This window comes from Littorina saxatilis, linkage group LG5 (assembly GCF_037325665.1).
Source record: "Littorina saxatilis isolate snail1 linkage group LG5, US_GU_Lsax_2.0, whole genome shotgun sequence".
NCBI classification, from domain to species: Eukaryota; Metazoa; Mollusca; class Gastropoda; order Littorinimorpha; family Littorinidae; genus Littorina; species Littorina saxatilis.
The window spans coordinates 45,157,133-45,180,122 of record NC_090249.1 but is presented as its reverse complement, the minus strand read 5'-3'; the positions used below and the strand labels follow the sequence as shown (position 1 = coordinate 45,180,122).

At 40.1% G+C, this 22,990-nt stretch overlaps 1 protein-coding gene across 11 annotated transcripts; it reads left to right on the top strand.

The window, feature by feature from the left end:
* Positions 1-79: 79 nt before the first annotated feature.
* On the top strand, positions 80-22,782 carry LOC138967268 (5'-AMP-activated protein kinase catalytic subunit alpha-2-like). Of its 11 annotated transcripts, none has more exons than XR_011455894.1 (18): positions 80-198; positions 2,951-3,092; positions 3,619-3,712; positions 8,481-8,661; positions 9,289-9,376; positions 10,923-10,992; positions 11,408-11,456; positions 11,914-12,019; positions 14,213-14,318; positions 14,623-14,734; positions 15,631-15,686; positions 16,281-16,320; positions 16,843-16,935; positions 17,451-17,521; positions 18,150-18,215; positions 18,904-19,670; positions 19,926-19,953; positions 20,014-22,782. XR_011455894.1 is itself a non-coding variant. In XM_070339797.1 (16 exons), the coding sequence occupies exons 1-16, from the start codon at positions 90-92 to the stop codon at positions 19,156-19,158; spliced, it is 1,602 nt and encodes a 533-aa protein (XP_070195898.1). In that variant the 5' UTR covers positions 80-89; the 3' UTR covers positions 19,159-22,782. The 11 variants fall into 11 exon arrangements, 2 of the variants coding, with proteins under 2 accessions (XP_070195898.1, XP_070195896.1); XR_011455892.1 differs by having other exon boundaries at positions 18,904-19,739; XR_011455895.1 differs by lacking the exon at positions 19,926-19,953 and having other exon boundaries at positions 18,904-19,553; positions 20,007-22,782.
* Positions 22,783-22,990: the final 208 nt, after the last annotated feature.

Below are 22,990 nucleotides of genomic sequence, written 5' to 3'. Positions count from 1 at the left end.
AATGTATGCAGAGAAAACTTTTGTTCTTGAATTGCTTGGCAATATACCGATCCGTTTGAAGATTATTGACCGAGTTTCAGTCAACCAAGATGGCGGACAAGAGAGATGGCCAGGCGCAGTCTGGCCAAGCACACGTTAAAATCGGACACTACATACTGGGCGACACCTTAGGTGTTGGAACCTTTGGAAAAGTAAAGAGTAAGTGTTGAACTATAACTGTCATCCATATTTGTGCTGGAGCCGTCATGTGTTTCAGATATTGCAGCGATCCAAACTGGATGCTGACAGTGCATCGAGTTGTTTACGTCTTCGGCAGAGGTCATGATAAGGGAAGGCTATGACATCATGCATTCACCAATGGTCCTTGACAGTGCTGTTGTTTTTGTCGCGGTTTTGCGGCATATTAATTATTTTGTCTTTTTGCTTGATAAAAAGCACGGGAAAGATTGCACAGCTGTACATATTTCAATACCTAAACTATGATAAGTCATTAGTCAGTAGGCCTAAATAAAATGTTGCCATTTTAATCCCAAAAAAATTCTTATGGATTTTGTGATTTAAAAAAATTATGTTCACTAGTCGATTGGCTTGAGCAAATGTCCCCGTCCATGTGTAAAGACACGTCGCTAGCTAGTGATTGGCCTATAATCATTAGTAGGCCCCTATCCAGGTTTCCCAATTGCTTCGTTTCCGGCCGATTTATGTGGAGCACGTGATGCGCACAAAAAATATTGGCGGTCTAGAAGTGTCGTCTGCGCAATGCCAATGATCGCGGCGGCTTTCTTGACCGCCAAGGACGACCGCGCACGTTGTGAGACGTCATTCGTTAGACCTCAATAATGTCACACGGGAAATCTTGTCGTAATATTTCTAAGAGAAACCACTCTTTCACAACCCATACAACTCGACAGAGTTATAATTTTCAAACTCCACCTTTTGAGATCTAACAGTAGCACAAGTTACATTCTGTAAGCTTATAGTGGAGATGAAATTGGTCGGTGGATTGGTGATTTATTATGGCAAAAGCTTTACTACTTGTCTCCGAAAACCCACAAAAACCCCCGAAAACCTCATCAGAAATCAAGAAAATTTGTCCTTGGATTGTGTTTTGTTACATAATTGTTTGCAATCATGACTTATAAGTTATATATGTGTTTGCGCAGGGATTTACGAAGGAGCGGAAGCACTAATCACATGACATCATCAATACTTGTGCTTTCGAGTAACAAGAGTTACCTCCCTTGCATTGAAATTGTTGCATCGATTTCGTCAAAAATCCTGCTCTCAACACAAATATATAAGGGTGCATGTAGCATGAATCAGGCCTACTTTTCACAGGCATGTCCAATACTTCACTTTGAAGATAGATTTAGTTAGTCTAGATGGGGTTTTCGGGGTTTTCAAAGGTTTTCGGAGACAAGTAGTACTCAAAGCTTGAACGCACTCCGAGTGTATACAGGATCAATGAGTCTGTATACACTCCAACAATGAAAAGCTCTGTTACAAATCTGTAGCCAATGAAATGCCCCCTAACAAGTCGTTAGGAAGTAGCCAATGAAAAATCGGTCTGACGTATGGACTTCCGCTATCTCTTTTTCGGAGTGTCGAGGGTTGGCAAATAATGTACATTCACAAAGTATACACCCGTTTCTAGGTCGATACACTCTCCAAGTGTGTTCCAAACTCTGACAATAAACTACCGTGAAGGATCAGTTTCGTGTGTGTGTTTATTTTTGTCTGTGTTTGTTCCCAGCGTACTTTGATACTCGTTGTTAAAATGAAGACGAACTCGGTACGAAAAACTAACGCGACGGTTACATGCAAGCAGCCGCCCTTTGAATGCAATTATACACATCGCTGGTCAGTCGTTCGTCCTGACAGGAAACTAGCATTGAACTGTTTTATCTTTCATAACATGATATGATGGATCCAGTTTCAATTTGTCTCTGGTAAAGCGAACATGCAGCTTCAAAGTGTACGTGTGTGAATTGTGTCACGTTTCGTATTTTGCCGACAACCGACATTTTCGAAATAATCCACAGATATATATAACTCAACAGACACAGATTTGAACACAAGATACAATACAAGATACAAGATACAAGAAGTTTTATTGTCCTCATCAATACAAGGAAATTTGGCATGTGTGTGGCAAGACATGATATACTGATACATAGACATTTACAAAACACAACTGAAGTTCAATATCAGCACACCCTTACGCAACATACCCACTACTTCAGACACACAGGCTACATGTGCCCCTCGGACGTACGCAACCCACAATTCACCCAGTCATACAGCTCCACATGCACTTACTCATTCATGCAGCACTCTAGCACCCGGCCATGTACAACTCACACACTGGAACCCTCATACGGCTACATATTGCATTATAACACCCGCACAAACATTACAACCCCAAACATCGTACTAGATCTACAACTAACAAGCAAAGAAGACATGCAAATTGAAATCAACTTATTTTGAAAAGATTAGAACAGGTTTGATTCAGGTGCATGTAGAATGGTTGCCTTTACAAGACTAGTTTTGTGACCGACTCGTGATACAGGCACTCGACGTTCTGTTGTACTCTTGACCATCTGAGGAAAGACCTGTTGTCTGAAGTCAGAAGATATTTGAAAATGAAAAGCCTCACTCTGCATGCAACCTCACGTTGCAACTTTGGTTTCTGTGGCCTTAAAGTTAAACCTATCACTAATTGTTAATGTTAATTTGGCAAAGTCTACTTCAGAAAGCGGGCTGCACAAAGCTTTGGCACTGAATTTTCTGTAAGAACATTTCACAACAAGTTTTCACGAAGTTGGCTTCAGACTCAATTAAGGACGGCCTTTAACCCAAACCCCACATCTTTTTCATGAGTGTGGATACTTTGCAACAGTCGTTATTCGTAGTACATGTAATTATATGCTTGATGTTCTGTCCACAGTTGCAACCCATCAGTTGACGGGACACAAGGTTGCTGTTAAGATTCTCAACAGGGAGAAGATCAAAAGTCTGGATGTCGTTGGCAAGATTCGACGCGAGATTCAAAATCTCAAGCTCTTCCGTCATCCTCACATTATTAAACTGTAAGTATTGCCCTCCTGCGGGAGTTTCATTTTGAAAGGACTTAAAATGATAATGAGTCATTCTCCAAAGAAATCCAAAAACAGATACTGAGATAGAGTAACGTTCCAAAATTCAGAATAAAAAAACCAAGAATAGCAGGTTATTGGAACGTTTTATTATTGACAAAACCAAACACTATATTTACAGTACGTCGACCCCGTGGTCTGGTAAGCAGACAGACAGACAAACACTTATGATACACATAATCAACTTGTCTCAAAATCGTTGATGAATCTCGCTTGCAAGATGCCGGCGAGGTAATACCTTCTCAAATTCTATTTAACTACTGGTGCAATTTGTGATGTTTTTTTAATATTTGTTTTATAGATATAATAGAAGAGAAGGGGAAATTTTTGTTGTTGAAACATGCATAACTGGATAGCGTGGGATGATGACATGCAGGAGTAGCATATTAACAGCATGTCATCATCCCATTAAGCTGTATCGAAAACAGAATAATTAATCTTTGTTGTTAATTTTCTCCAGGTACCAGGTGATTAGCACTCCTACGGACATCTTCATGGTGATGGAGTATGTGTCTGGAGGCGAACTCTTTGACTACATCGTCAAGCATGGCCGGGTAAGAACCGCCAAGACTCTGTTTCTGTGTGTTTTTAACTTTAAAGGCACAGTCCTTCTCGTGAAAACAGTTCCACTCTCCACCTCAGACCTGGTCTGACTTGTGCATGGAATTGGACCATCCCTCCACTTGGTCACATACCAAAAATCAACATCCTGACTGTTTGATGGGGTGAAAAGGATTTTTGTTATGAATTATTATGTTAGAATGGCACTTGTGGCTTTTACAAAATTAATTCATCAAAAAGTTCATTCTGTGCACAGAGAGTACCCAGGGTGTTGATTTTTGGTATGTGGCCAAGTAGAGCAGTGGTCTTATTCCATGCAAAAGCCAGGCCAGATCTGAGATGGTGAGCCAAAGTGTTTTCACAAGAAGGAGTGCGCCTTTAAGTTTGAGCTGGCTGCAAACTCTTTCCTTCTGTTTGGTTTTCTGGTTGTGTGTGTTTTGAATTAAAATACTTCAAATCTTGAATGATGGGGGTTTGTGAAGTCTTGGGGAACTTTTCTCTCCAATTGTCTTCTGTTTAGGTTTTTCATAGTCTGACAGAATCTTGTAATGGATTGTTTTAAGTGATGAAATACTTTTTATGAAGATCAAAGCTAAATTAACCTGTGGAGGACAAGATTATTTATATTGGATTTATGCTTATGATTTATTAAATAAATTAAATATGTACTTCTAGAACTTTCCAATTGCTATTTAATGTATTTGAGTGCAGGAAACTGCTGATACTAGTGATAGAGAAAATTCAGTGTTGTCTCCTGATTGTCTGTTTAGTCCTTTAAGTTGTCATTTTGCTGTTGCCTGTTAATAGTTTTGTTACTGCAAGCAAAGCTGTGACAATCTTCCCAGTGTTTAAGAATATTTTTCTTTCTTTCTCTTTGGAATCATGTTCAACTGTACATTACCGTTTCAGCTTTGCTTAATCTGCTTTCAGTTTCACTCATTTTTTTAATTTTTTTTGAGGGGGGGGGGGGGGGGGGGAGGTGTGGGAGTGCATGTACAAAAATAAAACTGAAGTAGATGTAAACAGCAGAAGCACATTTGTGACCCTCCACCACGGAATGAGTCGCATGTCACCTTTGCATGATTTTCATATTTTTACATTTTCATAACGAGATTTTTATGCTCTATTCAGTGGTGAAAACCATTTTAGAAAAGAGCGAAAACTGTTTGAGTTATAAGCCTGTGACTAAGGTGACCCACACACTGTTACCAGACACTCCCCGGACTTATATTAAGCCTAGCGCAGAACCCCGCGAGGTGACATGCGACTCATTTCGTGGTGGAGGGTCACATTTTATATGCATGAGTAAAGGGAAAAAATGGTACAGTATTGGTAAAATAAAAAAAAAGCAGCGCTTACTAATGTTCTCGTTCACATTCACGCAGTGGCTTTTCTTTCCAGCTGTGCACTCCTTAATATTCAGATCACAGTCAAGTTTTGGGTTTTTTGCATACAAGCTAATTTTGTGTGTGTTGTGACTACTGTCTAGCATTCGCGTTGTTTGCAAATTTAGACAAGATGATACTGTTGTACATGCATTCAGTTTCTCAGTTGACTTCACAAAACTTGATGCAAAGTCACTTCTATGAATTCTGGTGTCATTCTTATTTGTAAGCTGATCAGACTGCCATTGGAAAAAAGATCAAAATTAGTCACAACAGAAGATCCAAGGAGAATTAGAAGTTTAGAGCTGAAGAAGTTAGGTGACATTGGGCTGTGTTGTAACTGGATAGTGTTTGATTTAAAACTGTATGGTTTATACAATGGAACACCCCCTTTAAAACCTCCATAAATATGAGAAAGTCAGGTCTTAAAAAGGAGGGAGTCTCAAAATGAGAGGAAATGTACAGAGGTCTACAGGGGTTCCATTGTATTTTATTTTTACATTTTAATGTATGGTGCAAAATTCATGAAAATGACACAGTATTTGTTAATGCTGGTTACCTAGGTGCAGACTGTAGCTACATTATTTTATGCTAGCCAGCTCTACTAGTCTGTCTCTGTTTTGTGTGCTCTGTTACAAGCTTGTACATTTGGTTACTCTTTTCAAGTGTTGTTTTTTCTTGCGCTTTTTGTATGTCAGTTGCTGTCTGTTAAACTTTATGTATGTTTCGTTCGCTCAGATAGGCAAGACAGGCTACATTAGTTTGTACAGTGGTATGACCACTTCATGCTGAAGCAACTGTGCTGTTTCATATGTAAAAAAAAAACCCACCTGTTTGCTGGTTATTAGTATATAACTCTATTTGCACGTACGTTTTATACTCTGCTGCACTTGAATGCCCTGCCTTTATCATTAAGTTTTATTTCGGGTAATTAAATGTTAATTAAAATGCTGCTGGTTTCTTTGGAGGTTTTTCTTAATAAGCTCTGATGATTAACAGAAACTGCTGGTCTTTCTTTTTTTGCAAGCTTAAAACAGGTGTGTGTTGCTGATGGACGATGCCTTGTTACCATGGCAACACGCAGGAACCTGTCAACAGCAGACTGAAGATATAAACTTGCCTCTGATTGGTGAAAGGAGATGATTTGTGTAGGGAAACAAATAGACTTGCTTAAAAGATGTGGTACAGTGTTGGAGCCATGTGAAAGTTTGATTTTTAACCTTCTATGATTCATTGATTGCGGTAGTACAGTGTGTGTAGTAGTTACATAGTAATGGTTGACATTTAACATTTTAAAGGTGGTTTTTTTCCACCTGAGTGCCTGAGAACAGTAACTATCAAAAGAATCGGTCCTGAGCCCCCTTCTCTTCCCCCGCCCCCCCTCCATCTGCCCCCATCCCATTGTTTTCCTAAAGAATAGAGAAAGGCATTGACACTACAGGTTGATTGGTTTCTTCTTAATCTTCTGTTGTTGATATGGCTCTGTACTGTTCCCCTCCAATTACGTGTGTAATCTCTCCACTTCTCTTTGCCCATGCAGTTTGTTTTTCAAGTTTGTGTAATTTTGTACATTTAGTTGCCAGTTGCTGAAAAAGTGTAAATATTTTGTTTGTCAAATGTTGGTGCATTAGTTTCCTTATTTTCTTCTGCTTGCTCTGCCTGCTCCTATAAATATTGCCCATGTGACCGTGCTGTTTCCTCCCCCCTCCCCACCCCTCACCTTCTATCCCACCCACATACACCCATCTACCCCAAGTCCTCTTAGTGTTAGATCAATAAGGAATAGAATGAGATATATTTACTTTGTTGCATGAATATCTCAGCAATGTTTAGGTTAGTTGCAGTTTCTTCAAAGTTGTAGTCCTAACAGAAATCTCTTGCTTAGGATGAATGTTGACTATTTGTAGGCTTTTGCACATGATGCAGCGTTAGCTTTCTAAAACCACTTTGAGTTTGGGAATTCATGCACCAGCCTGCTGCAACAACTGGAGAGAAAAAAATCAGAAAAAATGTTTGGTGCATTCTGTCTTTGTTGCCTTCTTAATGCCCAGTTCTCATCTATAGGTCATATTGTACTTTAATTGCTTGCTACGCACACAATGCATGTTCAAGAAATGAATTATAAGAGAAAAGTGAAATGCAACAATCAGAAGTGGACAAACCAAACAACAACCTCACTTACAATCAGTCAGTAAAACATAAAATAGTATTGAGAGTAGAGATGAATTTCAATAAGTTTGAACTCTTGACACTCAGAAAGATTGAATGGCTGACTTGCTAATCAGCTTGCAACCTTTGTCAGACAATGCAATGATCTTAGCATGGTGAGTGCTACCGTTGCTGCCTTCACTTAAAGGCTGCCCTTTTCATAGCGTTCATTAATTAATTCCTATTGTTTACATGTGCCAATAATGTTATGAAACTGTACCTAAGGGGATATAATAACGATTGGCTGTAGCTTTCGAACACAGAAATAATTTTTTCAGTATTGCAAAGTGGTTTTGATAGTGTCGAATGTAAACAGAACAGTCTCAAAGTGAAAGTGGATGTTTTCCGGAAATTGCGAAGTTAACAAGAATACAGAAAAGCGCGCTTTCCTGCTTAGCACAATACGCTACCGCGCTAATCTGGCGTGTCAATATCACTACGTTTTGCACGTGGAAGGTGAGCGATTTCCTTCACGCGGGGATTGACGAAGCTGTACTGTCTGTGTTGACGGTCTAAAAATAGCCCAAGGCCTGGAGAACTGTTGCTAAACATAGCAATAAAGAATTAATTATTTCTCGTAATGGGTAAGGACTTCAAACCTAAAACTTTGCAGGAAGCTTAATTTATACATCCCCGCAACGATGGGAAAAGCCCTGGAAGTAATTAAACTAATTAAATAGGACTATGTCAGCCTTTAACATTAGCGCTATGTCTGCATTGTGTGCTTAAGTCCATAGATAGACTTAGGTTTCTTGGGTAGTGATAAGTTTTTAGATTTTGTGAACATAGTAATTTATTGTGTTTAGTTATTTTGTCAGTTGTCCTTGGAAAGTTATCTGTGGAACAATTAGAAATTTGGTAAAACCAACCGTTGCCATATAAAGCAGCGGTGTATTTTTATTCAGAGCTGCTGTGACTTAAAGATTAGTGAAAAAGGTGTGATGATTGTTTAACCACCAGAAGAAAAGAAGAAAAAAAGTAAGAAAAGAAAAACAGACCAACAGACGGAAAATACTGCATCCAAAGCTATCTCTTTCCAAGGATGATTCTGACACTATGTTAGCAAATTGACCCCCCCTTTCTCCTCTCCACAGATGAAAACAAAAAACAGTCCAGCAGGGTCGGGAGTGCAGCGTGTCTTTTTGGCGTGGTGTGCTTTATTTTCCAGCTGGCCTTCGATGAAAATGGCGTTTTCCACTTTCAGCTGAAGGAGGAGGAAGCTCGCCGCTTCTTCCAGCAGATCATCTCGGGGGTGTTCTACTGCCATCGACACATGGTCGTCCACCGAGACCTCAAGCCAGAGAACCTGCTGCTCGACGGACAGCAGGGCGTCAAGATTGCTGATTTTGGTGAGTTCAGTTGAGGGGAGGAAGTGGAGTGGGTGTTGGGGTAATGGTGTGTGCATGTGTTTGGGATGCTTTGTGGAGTGTTCGTACTGTTAACATGGCTGTCACTCTCTCAGTCTAAATACTTATTTTGGTGAGTTGTGGGGGGGGGGGGGGGGGGGGCAGAGAGTGCAGTGAATAGCCTGTGCATGTATCTCTAGGATGTTTTGATGTGGTTGTTTAACCGTCAAGGTGACATTCACATTGTCACTACTTATTTTGGTGAGCTCTGTGTCGATTTGTTAGTGTGTGTGTGTGTGTGTGTGTGTGGGGGGGGGGGGGGGGGGGTCAGACAAGGGATCTAGGAGAGATGGGGGAAGCAGAAAAAATAGAGGAAGATTTTTAGGTGTGGGAGTGTTGTGAATGGTTCGTGCATGTGTGTTTAGGATGCATTTATGTTGTGAAGAAATTGTCAGCTGGACTTTTATACTTTAACTAAATTAATAAAAAGTGATAAACACTGAATGAAATCGGGCATATGTGAGCGAGTGAAAATTTTGCTTGAGCGTCACCTCTTGCATACATGTGTTAATCAGTTTTGTTGTGTAAGTGGGCTGAAACTTTCCCTTACACTTGTGTTTTACGTTGCAGGCCTGTCCAACATGATGCATGACGGAGAGTTTCTACGCACCAGCTGTGGATCGCCCAACTACGCCGCCCCGGAGGTCATTAGTGGAAAGTCAGTCCTCTTTTTTTAAATCTGGCTTTTTCGCAGATGTGGTTAAAAGACAATTAGCTGAAGTACAGTGGTACCTGCGATGTGTGGCCCCTCCAATGAGAGGACACCTCCCTTAAAAGGACACCTTCTGTTGTTCCTTTTTCTATTATCTCTACAAAAAATATACCTGTCATGACAGGTCATCTGCAATGTAGGAACACTTTTGGCCTTTTGTCACAGGTACCACTGTAGCCCAAAGGTAGTTAATATAAGATGTTTGGTGGCTTGTTGACAGACCAGCTTTTTTGTTGGTCCAGGGGGACCATATCGTTTTTTGTTTCATCTTTATCGACCAAGGCCGAAGGCCGCGGTTGATAAATATGAGACAAAAGGCGATATGCTCCCCGAGGACCAACAACAAAATGCTGGTCTGACGACAAGCCACCAAACATCGTTTTTGTCATCATTTTGGTTGTGCAACAAAATGCACAATAACCCACAGGGAGACGAATTTTTAGAATCCAACTCCGGGCCACAAAGCATCGTCACAGTAGCTCGAGATAACACGTCAACCTTGTACGTGACGTCAAACGTAGCTTGTTGACGCTTTTCTTCCAGTCTGAAAATGTACAGAGCTGCGATCATACGTGTGAGTTCAGTAAGTGTTGAGCATAATTCTTTTATTTTTAAGTGTTTATGACTTTTCGTTGTGGATTTTGCGATTACAGAGATAAGTTGCAAATTGACCATGAGTCGCCGCGGTAATTATCAACATTGATTGGGTCTTTGAGAGTGAATGCTTACAATCGTTCTCCTCGGAAACACAAATCCAAAGCCGCGATGGTTCCACACATCGAACAATCAGCCTGATTGGCTTTTACTTTGACAATCCACGTTACACCTGAAAGCTCAAACCCATTCACCACCTCGATTTATTGCATGGGGAACATGAGATTTATTTCCCAGGTGTTTGTGAATGAAAACTCGTGAAAATGATGACAACTGTATTTCTTTTGATCTATTGTTACAATGAAGAAGAAACAAGTTCAAAATATGCTAGTTGGAAAAGCATGGTTTGAGTCTGGTTTACCACTTCGAACTTTATTTCACACCTTTTCTCTCTCTCTCTCTCTCATATCTGTCCTAATCTAGTAATAACTGAAGGAGATTTTGTGTGTCAGCGCTGAAAGTCCACAAAATGGGGCACTCGCCTTTGGCTAGTACTTCTAATAATTTACTAGCCAGAGAGCAAATTTGACTTGCCAAACCAACCATTTGAATTCAGTGTTTCAGCAACTTTACTCGCCTTTGGCAAGTTGATTAACAATTCTACTCGCCATTTACAGTTTTCTACTCGCTAAAATACTCGCCACTTTCAGGCCTGTGTGTGTAGCATCAAAAACAGCGTCCTTGCTTTCATGGAAGTGTATGTATGTTACGGGCTGCATTTTCACCAACAAGTTCAGTCATTGTAGATTCTTGGCCATGAAAACAAACTTTGATGTTATTGTTAGTGCTAAGATGTTACAACCTTGACGTTAATCCTGTTGGCACTGAATTATTGCAGGTTGTACGCAGGGCCAGAGGTAGACATCTGGAGTTGTGGAGTCATTCTGTACGCCTTGCTGTGTGGCACTGTGAGTACCGATAGCAGCTTGCTGGCAGGTTGTTTTGTGGTGTTATGCTTACCGTATTTTCGGGACTATAAGGCACTTCGTTGTAAAGGGGGCAACACCCACTTTTGTTTCCATCTGTGTGATTTCCAGGGATAATGCTCTAGGATGGGAGGTTTGCGATATTCATTAGCATGTCTTTGAATAGTAACCATGCAAATAAAAATTATGTGGTGAGCATTGTTTGAATTTGTTTTAATGTTCCCCCCCACCCATTTCCACTAGAGTTTTGAAGTTACAATACTTTATTTGTTTGATATAATTGAAAATAGTCTTGAGTTTATTGTTATTACTGTATAAAAAAAAAAGATCTTCTTACAAGTTTAAAAAGATTTGAAGTTAAATCGTGTGAAAACATCTTTTACATTCTCTGTTGCAGCTTCCATTCGATGATGAACACGTTCCCACCCTCTTCAGAAAGATCAAATGTGAGAATGGTCAAACCGTTTATACTGTCTTGTTTTTTGGGCTTACAGTTCAACATTTTTAGATCCTTATTTGAATAAAAAATGATGCAGGTTTAGATTTTACATTTTATACTTGAACCGTGTGAGCTTTTCGTTCAATATGGGCATATCCTGAATTTTCTACAAAACTAAAATGTAGGTGATATGAGTCATAAATCACATTTAGACTTTAGCGTATACAGTGGACCCCTTTTTAAGACACCCCCCCCCCTGAATTTAAGACTCCCTCCCTTTTAGATTGTTAGATTTTCTGTTTATAACCAGTGTAAATTTACCCCCATTTTAAGACGCCCTCCTTTTTAAGACCTGAATTTCTAGTTCTACGTGTTTTGGTGGGGGGGGGGGGGGGGGGGGTGGGTGTCTTAAAACGGGGATTCCAGTGTAGCCCATTTCCCATGTGTGATGCTTTGTGTTCCAGCTGGGATCTTTGCCATTCCTGACTACCTGAACAAAGAGGTGGTCAGCTTGCTGTGCCATATGCTGCAAGTCGACCCGCTCAAGCGAGCTACCATCAAGGACATCAGGTGTGTGACTCTGTAGCTACGTATTTGTCACATTTGAAAAGCTTCAATGCTGGGGTAAAAACGGTCATGCACGTACAAATCCACTCCTGCTAAAAACATGAGTGAACGTGGGAGTTTCGGCCCATGAACAAAAAAGAAAAGCTTTAAAGTCAGGGTTTGGTGTTCCAAAATGTCTAATGTCCTTACTTGTTTACTATACAGTGGAGTCCCCATTTTAAGACCTGAGAAATTCAGGTCTTAAAAAGGAGGGAGTCTTAAATTGGGGTAAATTTATAGAGGTTCAATTCAATTCAATTCAATAAAACTTTATTAACTGCACGCAACAAACAGAAATGTTTCTTATGAACAGAATATCTGAGAAAACAGGGTGCTAAAAAAGAGGGAGTCTTAAATTGGGGGTTCCACTGTACCGAATAAACAGTTTCAGTGGACTTTTCTCTACTTACATTTCATTGCTTGTTGTCTCTTCTTGGAGTGATAGACATTTTAAGATTTTGTGTGTGTGTTTATTTCTGTGGAAAAGCGTGTGTAAGGTCAGCCACTAGAGCAGTGCTGTTCACATTTGACAAACTGCTGTGGCTGGTATCAAAGTTGTTTATGTTTTTTTTTAAGTATTTATGTGTTTTGATTTTAAGTATGTTTTGTGTGTGCCAGAATTGGCAGAAATTTGCAGCTCAGGCTGGTTATTTTGCAGTTGTCATTTTAAGAAATGAAAAGATGGATGAGAAAGTTTTTACAAAAATCCAAAAACAAAGAGACTGCCAACGTTCCAAAATTCAGAATCAAAAAACAAGAAAGGTAGGTTGTTGAAACGTTTGTTATTGACAAAACAATTCATTCACAAATATATTGCACTTAGACTCATTCAAGGCGCGTCTAAATTTCCCCTGTGTTCCCTGCCAGCGCGCGATTTAGAGCCATTTTGAAAAAATTATAACAAATCACAAGACAACAACACAAGATAACTTTATATTTTTGCAAAGTTTGGAACTTACTCTTTTTGAAAATATATGAAACATTTAAAAGTACATACCTTTTGTTGTCTTCATATCCAGGCAAAATATCCAATTTGAAAAAAAAACCCACTTTTTTGTTGTTGTCTTCATATCCAGGCAAAAATCCAATTTGAAGCAAAAAAACCCCACTTTTTTGTTCTTGAATGAAACACCAGTAACTCACTGTTGCAGTACTTTTTCTCACAAAATCAAGCTGATATGCACTGTTTCAAATGTCAAGAGTGTTGCTGGTGAATCAGAAACAAAAATTACTGTTAAATAGACTTGAACTGGTGAGTGTCAAGCATAATCGAGGCGCGTCTAAATTTTCCCTGTGTTCCCTCAAATCGCACGATTTTGACCCATTTTAAAAAAAATAATACAAATCAACAACACAAAATAACCTTACCTACCTTACATTTTTGCAAACTTGCTCTTTTAGAAAATATATTAAACATTTGAAAGAACATACCTTTTGTTGTCTTCACATCCAGTCAAACTACCTCTTTGAAACAAAAAAAAAACAAAAAAACTTTCTACGTCATGGGTTCATCATACACAATGTCATGATCGACACTTTCATTGTCCGAATCATCACCCAAATTATCGTCCATTGGCACAAACTCGTCACCAGAATCTAAAATATAATCTCCACTATCATCATCACTAAGGTCAAGATCAGAACCGTACTGAATTACAAGTTCTAGCACTCTTTTCAAGTTACTACGTCTTGTAGCAGAACGATCCGCCATCTTGTAAAAGCCAAAACACGTGGGTCGCGCACCGTCAACAAAATCAAATTAATCCCAACAATTGAAGGGAAGGAACTGTTTACAGTGAATGGTTCCACTGTAGACAGATAGAAGTTTATTGCGGGGGTTGTTTCCCTTGGTCAGCAGGGCCGTTTACACCGTTAAAAATTCGTGATATCCGTCGGAAATAAACTACAGACGCGCGGGCTACGCTAAACACAGGTGTCGGAATTCCAATTCCGATACACAGCGAATGAGTTAAAGACTGTTGGGTTGATATATTTGTGAATGTATTGTTTTGTCAATAACAAATGTTCCAACAACCTACCTTTCTTGTTTTTTGATTGAGAAAGTTTTAGCTTATGTGAAACTGAAATCCAAGTCATTTTATTTTGTCATAAACAGAGAGGCGTGCATTTACATACAATGTTACCTTTTTTCGGCAGAGAGCATGACTGGTTCAAGAAAGAGGTGCCCAACTACCTGTTCCCTTCCCCCCACGACCAGGACGCATCCATTGTCGACCTGGAGGTCATTAGAGAAGTTTGTGAGGTGAGTGCTCATCTGACTCGGCTCAAATATTTAGATATACTGTCTCTGTTCATGCATGATATTTGCCATCTGGTCTCTATTCCTCCGCATCAGGAAATGTTTCATCCACCCCCCCCCCCCCCCCCCCTTATCCCTACCTAACCCCCAATTAAGTTCTGAAGGAGGTTTTGAAGCAGTAGACATTGTAATGTGTGCTTTGTTGCTTTCCTTTATATATTCAATTTGCTTTCAAGGCTTTAATGAGATGGAGGTTTGGTTATCCCTTGCATTATTCCTGGCTTTAACATCTTTTGACTTTGTTCAGAAATTTGGCGTTCCCGAGAGTGAGGTTCACCGTGCCATACTGGACGACGACCCACATGACCAGCTGTACATAGCGTATCACCTCATCCTGGACAACAAACGGCTTTCTGATGGTAAGTGCAGCCCACTGTTACGTTACTGTCTCGCTCTCTCTCTCTCTCTCTCTCTCTCTCTCTCTCTCTCTCTCTCTCTCTCTCTCTCTCTCTCTCTCTCTCTGTGGCTCACTCTCTCTCTCTCTCTGTGGCTCACTCTCTCTGGCTCACTCTGGCTCACTCTCTCTGGCTCACTCTCTCTGGCTCACTCTCTCTGGCTCACTCTCTCTGGCTCACTCTCTCTCACTCTTTCTCTCTCACTCTTTCTCTCTCACTCTTTCTCTCTCTCTCTCTCTGTCACTCTTTCTCTCTCTCTCTCTCTCTCTCTCTCTCTCTCTCTCTCTCTCTCTCTCTCTCTCTCTCTCTCTCTCTCTCTCTCTCTCTCTCTCTCTCTCTCTCTCTTTCTCTTTATTTAACTCTTTATGTTTTTTTATGTTACTGTTACAAGGGTTGGGAGAAAGCTCAGTCAGTAGCGGGGCTGGCTTAAAACCAGCTTGTCGCTATTAGCATTGGTTCAACCCCCCCATGTTCGGCCAGGGATTTTTTCTCAGGTTCAAGTTTGTGCAGACTGTGTGCAGTTTACTTGTATGAGCTGGTTAAATGCCTGTAATATAGGGATGCTGGCTTAAATGTTCTTGGTGCATTCATGAGAATTCGATTTCTACATTCATGAAACAAGCAGCGTTGGTGAAATTGGAAAGAAGCAGGCTACTGTTGATGCTAACCTAGAAGGGCTTTTCAAATGATTAGAGTTACACTCTGAAAAAGCAGTGAATTTCGAGACGCTTTTGAGTTGGACATACTTACTGGCAGAACAATGAATTCCTTTGCAGACACAATTAAAACTTTCAAACTGACTTCACACGTATATGACCATCATTAAAACCACTTATGTTTTGTTGCTTTCTCATTTGCAGATTCAGAATATCGTGATTTCTACGTAGCTTCTAGTCCGCCACCTGACTCCTTTTTGGTGAGTATGACACTACATTGTACAGCAAACATATCTACAGCCATTGGAACTGTATTTATGTATTTTAATGTTTATATATGTATGCCTGTGTGTCAGCATGTATGTGTCAATGCCTGTGTTTTCATTAAAAAAAACATTTTTAAAAAGATTTAAGGTTGGTCCTGTTTTTGGGGGGTCCAAGAGGTCGTCGCGATATAGCCGAATTCGCAATTTAGTGGACCGCGATGTAGTGGAAGTCCCCTGTATTCTTGGTTGATAGTGTTGTTCTCAGGCGCTGGTCTTTGGTCATTGAAGCATACGTTTTCAACCTGACACATTGTTCTGACTTTTGGCCGGTTGACCATCTGATAGTTTTGACATGTTGGAAGTATTCCGACAGAAAAAGTTTTCTGTAACCATGATATTTAGACCAATACACATTTTTGATCCAGGTCAAACACTTTTGTCCTCTGAGCCTGGAAACAACTCTTCATGATAGATAAACAGTTTGGAAAAAGGTCTTGGTTGTGAACTAGTTTCAGACTGTCTAGTGATTGCAAAACCTTTACAATTGTCTGTGTTCTTCTGCTTTACTATTGTGGTTTTGATGTGCAGGCCACTAGTCCTCTCAGAGCGCATCCAGAGAGAATGCCAGGTGAGTTTTGCACTTTGAATATAATTTGCAAAATGATTGTGAGAGAGTTCAGGTTCCAATGGGCAAGGTAGAGAGGGGGTGGCCATGAGGGGGATGGAACAGTCATTCCAGAAATCAAAGTTTTTATGGTTTTTTTTGAGAGTTGCTTTTTCGTGGACAAAATAGGCCAATCATTATCAATTGGCATGTCTTACACGTGTTAGCTGACAAAGTGTAGCAACACGCCGCTTGCTAGTGATTGGTGCACAATGTCAGGCAGGTTTGTCTGCCCTCTTTTTCTCTAAGGAACAGCAACCTTTGCAGCCCATAAAAAAACCCGTGAGAGTTATTTTCCAACAGTGTCTATTTGGGGAGGGGTAATATGCTAGATACCAGGTTCTGGACTAGTTGTGAATGTTAGAATTTGTTGTTTCCTATCTGTCTGTCTCTGCCTTCCTTTCCACTCATTCTCTTTCTTTGAGGCTCTCTCAGTTTCTCTCACACAACCTCTACAATGTCCATAATGATGTTTTCTGGTTTCAGAGATGAAGGATGTGACCCACACGCTGGATCCAGCTCCTTCACAGTCTCAGAGGTCACTCAACACACCGGCCAAAAAAGCCAAGTGGCACTTAGGTACGCATACTGAGGCTTTTGCGCTTGTTTCGTCATTTAAAGATGTAGGCTAAATTGCAGGTTAGCAAACAAATTTCATGAGTTTTGTGTTTACCTTATAGGTGTAAGATATAATAGACGATGCTTGAATAAAACTCTGTCAGGACTTCCAAGAGTTGTGGAAAGAGTTGCGCCCCGCTTAAAGTGATATCCGGTTACAGTGAGCCAAAAATAACATGTGGTCGACCAGTTAAAAGCAGAAATCACACCGAATAACTGACTGATGTGTATGTTAAAGCAGGGTGCAACTCTTCCACGAGGCTTGAAAATCCTGACAGAGTTGTTTGCAGAAAACATCTATTGCTTGCACTCGTGAAAGGTTCAGTGTCTACTGATCTGACATAGTAATTGTGTGTGTGTGCATGCATGCGTAAGCACGCACGCTCACTGTTCAGGGCCGAGGTCAGAAGCAGTTAACGGTAGAGTAACTTCGTGTTCAATGTTCATTCTGAAGTATTTTCTACTGTTATTTTCAGGAATACGTTCTCAAAGCAGACCCCAAGACATCATGCATGAAGTGTTTAGAGCTATGAAAAGCTTGAACTATGTAAGTAGCAGGGCTGAGTATATATTTTTCTTTTGACTGTTCGCTTGTAGTCTGATAGTTTGTCAGCACTTAGCTTATGCAACAAACAGTGATTATTTTTCCCCCAAAAGATGATTATTTACAACAGATTTCTGCCTTGGTAAGCATGTGGGCACACATGTTTAATTTTCACATGAGTTTTGATTCATGATTTCTTATGAAACTGAAATTTCGAAATTTCAAGCATTAAGATCGTATAAAAAAGAGGAAAATAATTGTTATCTTTAATTTATGTTTTCAAAAGTAGAACTGTGAAATTTGGCTAGTCTTTAGCATACATGACAGACAGTCACACATTGTAAAAGTGTGATTGATCTTCATCATCTGTCAAGGTTACAACCCAAGGTTTGCTCTTTTTTTTTTTTAAGAAAGTTCTTCTCATTAACACTAGCAGTCAAACATTGTCAATGCTTCTGTGACTTGAATAGAATTATTTCCTACCTATTGTGTGTATTACATGTATGAACTTCAAGACGTAAAATTACTCAAAACAAATAAATTTAAAACAAAAATCAAAGCTTTTGTGCATGAGTTTTTAGGAAGCTGTTGATGTTGAATAACTGACTTGATCAATTCTTGTTTTTTCCAGGATTGGAAGATAATCAATTCATACCACGTCAGAGTACGCAGAAAAAATCCGGTGACAAGCAAATATGTGAGTACTTGTGTCTTTCTGCTTGAAGTAAAATTAGACTATCCTGGTGTATTTCTGATGCATGAATTTCTATCACATTTTCACCATAAACTCTATTTTTAGTTAAGACTATAGTTAAAAATGTATTTGTAGCATTGATGTTGTTAAAAGTTTCTGAAAACTCATTTCTGATACAACAAATGTGAAAAATGTGGAATTTTTTGCGACCAGGGAATGAAGAACTCAAAATGGCATGCGAGAAGAGACAGCGAGAGTGTAAATGTTTATATTTATGTGTGTGTGTGTCTGTCGGTGATTGTGTGTGTGTGTTGATGATTGTGTGTATTTGTTTGTGTGCGTGTATGTGCGCGGGCATGCATGCATAGGTGCGTGTATGTGTTTGCTTTACATTAACACATTACCTGATCAGTTCTAAATAAAAGTGTTGATCTTCTGGCTTAACTAAAGTTGCGTCGATCCCGGAGTCATACAGCACTAACAGAAGATGCGAAGAGGCGGGGAAATAGCTGGCACTGGCTTCAAAACCAGTTGTCGCTATCAGCGTGGGTTCGATCCCCACGTTCGGCCAAAAATGGGTAGCGCCGTTTACTGTATGGCAGTTCGCTTTACCCAGGGAGAAAGCAGCCCGAATTTCCATGAGGGTAACCTTACAGGACTATATGAATCTTATCCTTATTCTTGCTTTCAGATGCGGATGTCGCTGCAACTGTACCAGGTGGACCAGAAGTCGTTCCTGCTGGACTTCAAGAGTCTCAGCGCCACCAGGGAGTCAGGGGAGGAGGAGCAGTCGGACGACCCCCTCACCTCCTCCTCCCCCCGCCCCTCCCACTCCGTGTCCTCCATGGACGACAAGATGGACGTCGACGACAACGACGCCATGCCGCACCAGACACTCGAGTTCTTTGAAATGTGCGCCGATCTCATCACCGCCCTCGCTCGCTGAGGCCTGGGGAGGGAGAGAGTGGAAAGAGAGGGTGTGTGGGGAGAGAGGTAGAAAGAGGAGGGAGAGAAGGAGAGTGTGGGGGTGGGGGAGAGGAGACGGGTGAGAGAGGGAGAGGGGGACAGGGTGGAGGTGAGAGAGAGGGGAGAGGAAAAGGGGGAGAGGGGTGGTGGTGTCTGCAGCAAGAGGTTTTTCAGACTGGTGCCTGATTGTTTTCTGATATACAGTGGTGTTCAAGTGAGGAGGAGAAATAAGGACTGCGGAGTTTGAGGTTGTTTTGCATATATATATACAGAGATGTTCCATCCAGTTAGGAGGTTGAACAAGGGAAAGGAGGCTGTTTGGTATGTACTGTACAGAGGTGTTTGAGTTTTGAGGTAGAATAAGGGACAGGAGAGGTAGGAGGCTGTTTGGTATGTACTGTACAGAGGTGTTTAAGTTTTGAGGTAGAATAAGGGACAGGAGAGGTAGGAGGCTGTTTGGTATGTACTGTACAGAGGTGTTTAAGTTTTGAGGTAGAATAAGGGACAGGAGAGGTAGGAGGCTGTTTGGTATGTACAGTACAGAGGTGTGCGAGTTTTGAGGTAGAATAAGGGACAGGAGAGGTAGAAGGCTGTTTGGTATGTACAGTACAGGGGTGTTTGAGGTAGAATAAGGGACAGGAGAGGTAGGAGGCTGTTTGGTATGTACAGTACAGGGGTGTTTGAGATAGAATACGGGACAGGAGAGGTAGGAGGTTGTTTGGTATGTACAGCACAGAGGTGTTTGAGGTAGAATACGGGACAGGAGAGGTAGGAGGTTGTTTGGTATGTACAGTACAGAGGTGTTTGAGGTAGAATAAGGGACAGGAGGTAGGAGGCTGTTTGACATATACAGAGATGTTTGAGTTTGGAGGTAGAACAAGGAATAGGAGGTTTGATATGTACGGAGATGTTTAAGTTAGGAGAGAGAAGGTGGTATGAGATATTTGAGGGTGAAGGGGGTAGGTCGCTCTGTACGGTAAAGTGTACTTTTTGATTCCTCTTCTGGGGAAAAAGATATCATGGATTGTGGTTATTTTGCGCTGAAGTCAAATTTGTGACTGGATCCGGTTGTTTGGGTCATCTCCTAGACTAACTGAATAGTGGAAACAGCAAAACAAACACATTGTGGGCTAGGGCTCCTATCCTCATTCTCTCATATTCCACAGTGAAGCCTTCAGATAAAAAGATGTACATCATTTTGTGTGGTTTCTGTTAAAAAAAAGTATTTGCTTGATAATTCTACTTACATGGAAAAGGAGAAAAAACGACGTTATATGACATGGGTTATCCTAAAGTTGAAGGATGTGTGGTCTCTTTGAAAAATGGCAGGGAGTGTTCCCATCGCTTCTGTGTTAAAGAATTCTGTACAGAGATTTCATTTTCTTGCAGTTTGTGTTTGCAAGAATGGTCACATGGGGGGGGGGGGGGGGGGGGGGGGGGGTGCTTGAAGTTACTTTTGCAAAGCTCTTTTCTTTTCTTTCTTCTTGTTTTCCTTAATGTTTGTTTTGCACTTATTTTGTGCAATAACTTTGGGCTTTGTTGGACAGTTTTTCGTGACTGAATGAAGTCGGCTATCTTTTGTTAATGTTAAAAAATATAAACAAGTCGGTGTCTGAGCCCAGTGTGAAAGTAAATAAACAGGGTGGTTAAGAAGGAAATTAATACTCTTTTCATAATTATCATACTGTTTTGATTTTTATTCAAGTCTCTTTGTTTGAATTAGTTTTAGATTAAGAATTTCGGGACAAATGACTCTTTTGAAAAAGACAGATTATACTTTTTTCTTTTTTGCCTATCAGAAAACATTGCTCAAATTGAACTTGTGTGCATTATAAATATGAACACCTTGAATGGTTCAAATTCTGTTTGTAACAAAAAAGTCATGCTAGAAACAGTCTGGCGCTTGTATATGCACTGAACACAACTACTTGCAAACATTTATAAGCAGTTCAGATAAATGCGGCTTCTATTTTCAAGTTTGCTGCATCAAAATGAAAGATCAAACTTACAGCAAACCGAATTGGAGGGAGTAATTTCTGAAACAGAAAGAGAAAGAGAGAACTGACGAGAAAAGAAAAATTCCAGAGAAAATTCCACTGGAGAAAAACACTACACAAAAAACTTCCAAGAGAATCCAAAGAGATAAAAAAGATATGAGAGAGAATATTGAAAGAGACCTCTAAAGTTATTCTCTGCCAAACAGCATTGAAAAAGAAGAGAGCATACATTTGATGAGGAAGACATAACTGTGGCAACTGGAATTCTCATTGTGCTTTTAAATGCTGGTTACATACTTACATAATGCCGTCATCCTGAAGATTGCTTTAGCCATGTTGTTCATCAAGATTTTGTATCGTCACAATATTTCATTCTGAATTTTGTCATTAATTGATCAGTCATGAACATTTGTTTGATGGAAAGAAATTGTGAGTTTCCTTCTTGGTGAGATTCCTTCATAGCTGTGAATTTCAGTACGGTCGGAAGAATTGTTTTGTCACAGAGAAAACTTCCTTGTTTTGTTTTGATAGTAGTCTTTTCTCATATTCATTGGCAGTAAGTAATCCAGCGGACAGTTCTGCAGGTGCAAATAACATGAAAGTAACGCATATAATTGCTTTTGACTTATTTTGTGCAGATAATATGCACTTTGTAAAATGAAATCGTGTAAACTTTTTATTAATCTTGTTCTGTTGATTCTGATCAGTTTTCATGTGTTTGCTATCAAGAGAGTGATTGGGCTTGTATGCTTGCGAATGTTTATTGTTTAAGTTCCTTACCTGATGATTGGCAAGGTTAATGATTGAAGCACATTTCCCTGTGGGGTTACACCTTTCATACCATTTTTGTAGTGAATGAATTTCCCTTAACATACTGTTGACAGTCAGGTACTAAAAAGAGGGAGGTATGATAATAAACAAGAACACAATCATGTCAGTAATAAGAACTAAATGCATCCTGCATTCTATAACTGTGATATTTAGGTTTAAAGTGTTTGACAGAATTTGGAAGTTTTGTTTTTTGTGTGTACAGAAAAACATGTAGTTCAGTGTCCGCTGACCGCCCTGATATGGCCCTTCGTGGTCGGCTGGGCGTTAAAGCCATATGTACTCGATGACTATACACGCTAATTGCTTTACCAACAGCTGGAGACATGCTAAATTAAGTTCCCTGCAAAATATTGTGGTCTAGGACCCTTTCAATGTTGAGATATGTTAATTTTCATTTTGATCTGGATCGTCCTATTTATAGATTTGCCAACAGAGGTAGCGTTGACGCAAGGGAAATAACTCCGCGTCTTTGTTTACATCCAAAGTTTTTGAGACTCTAAAACAAGCTGTAATGCATGTATATGGTCCGCGCATGGCGACATATCGTCATTACATGGTCTTATGGTGCGTTTGACATCGATTATGGGCAAACTACACTTTGTAAACACGGGAGCGCGTACATATGCCTTTAAGCAAACAAACAAGTGTCCGCTGCTTTTGTCTTTGCATTCAAAAAACAAAGAAAAGGTGAGAAGAAAATGTTTCAAATGTATGTTTTTCAGGTTGTGTGAGTGAATGTGATGTATTGTGTGAAATAAAAGGAATGATCAGATATACTTTTGATGTTCCTTTAGTCTGCTTGTGCTTGTATGCCCAAGGCTTGTGTATACATGTGTGTGTGTGCAGCACATTCTTAAATTTGTAATAAAGCCTGGTTAATTTTTGGCCCGCTGACCTGATTTGCTTGTTTTCTTAGCCGATGTTAATCTAAAAAAAAGAAAATAAGAACAAAAAAAATACACTGGAAGAAGACCGTCGTAAGAG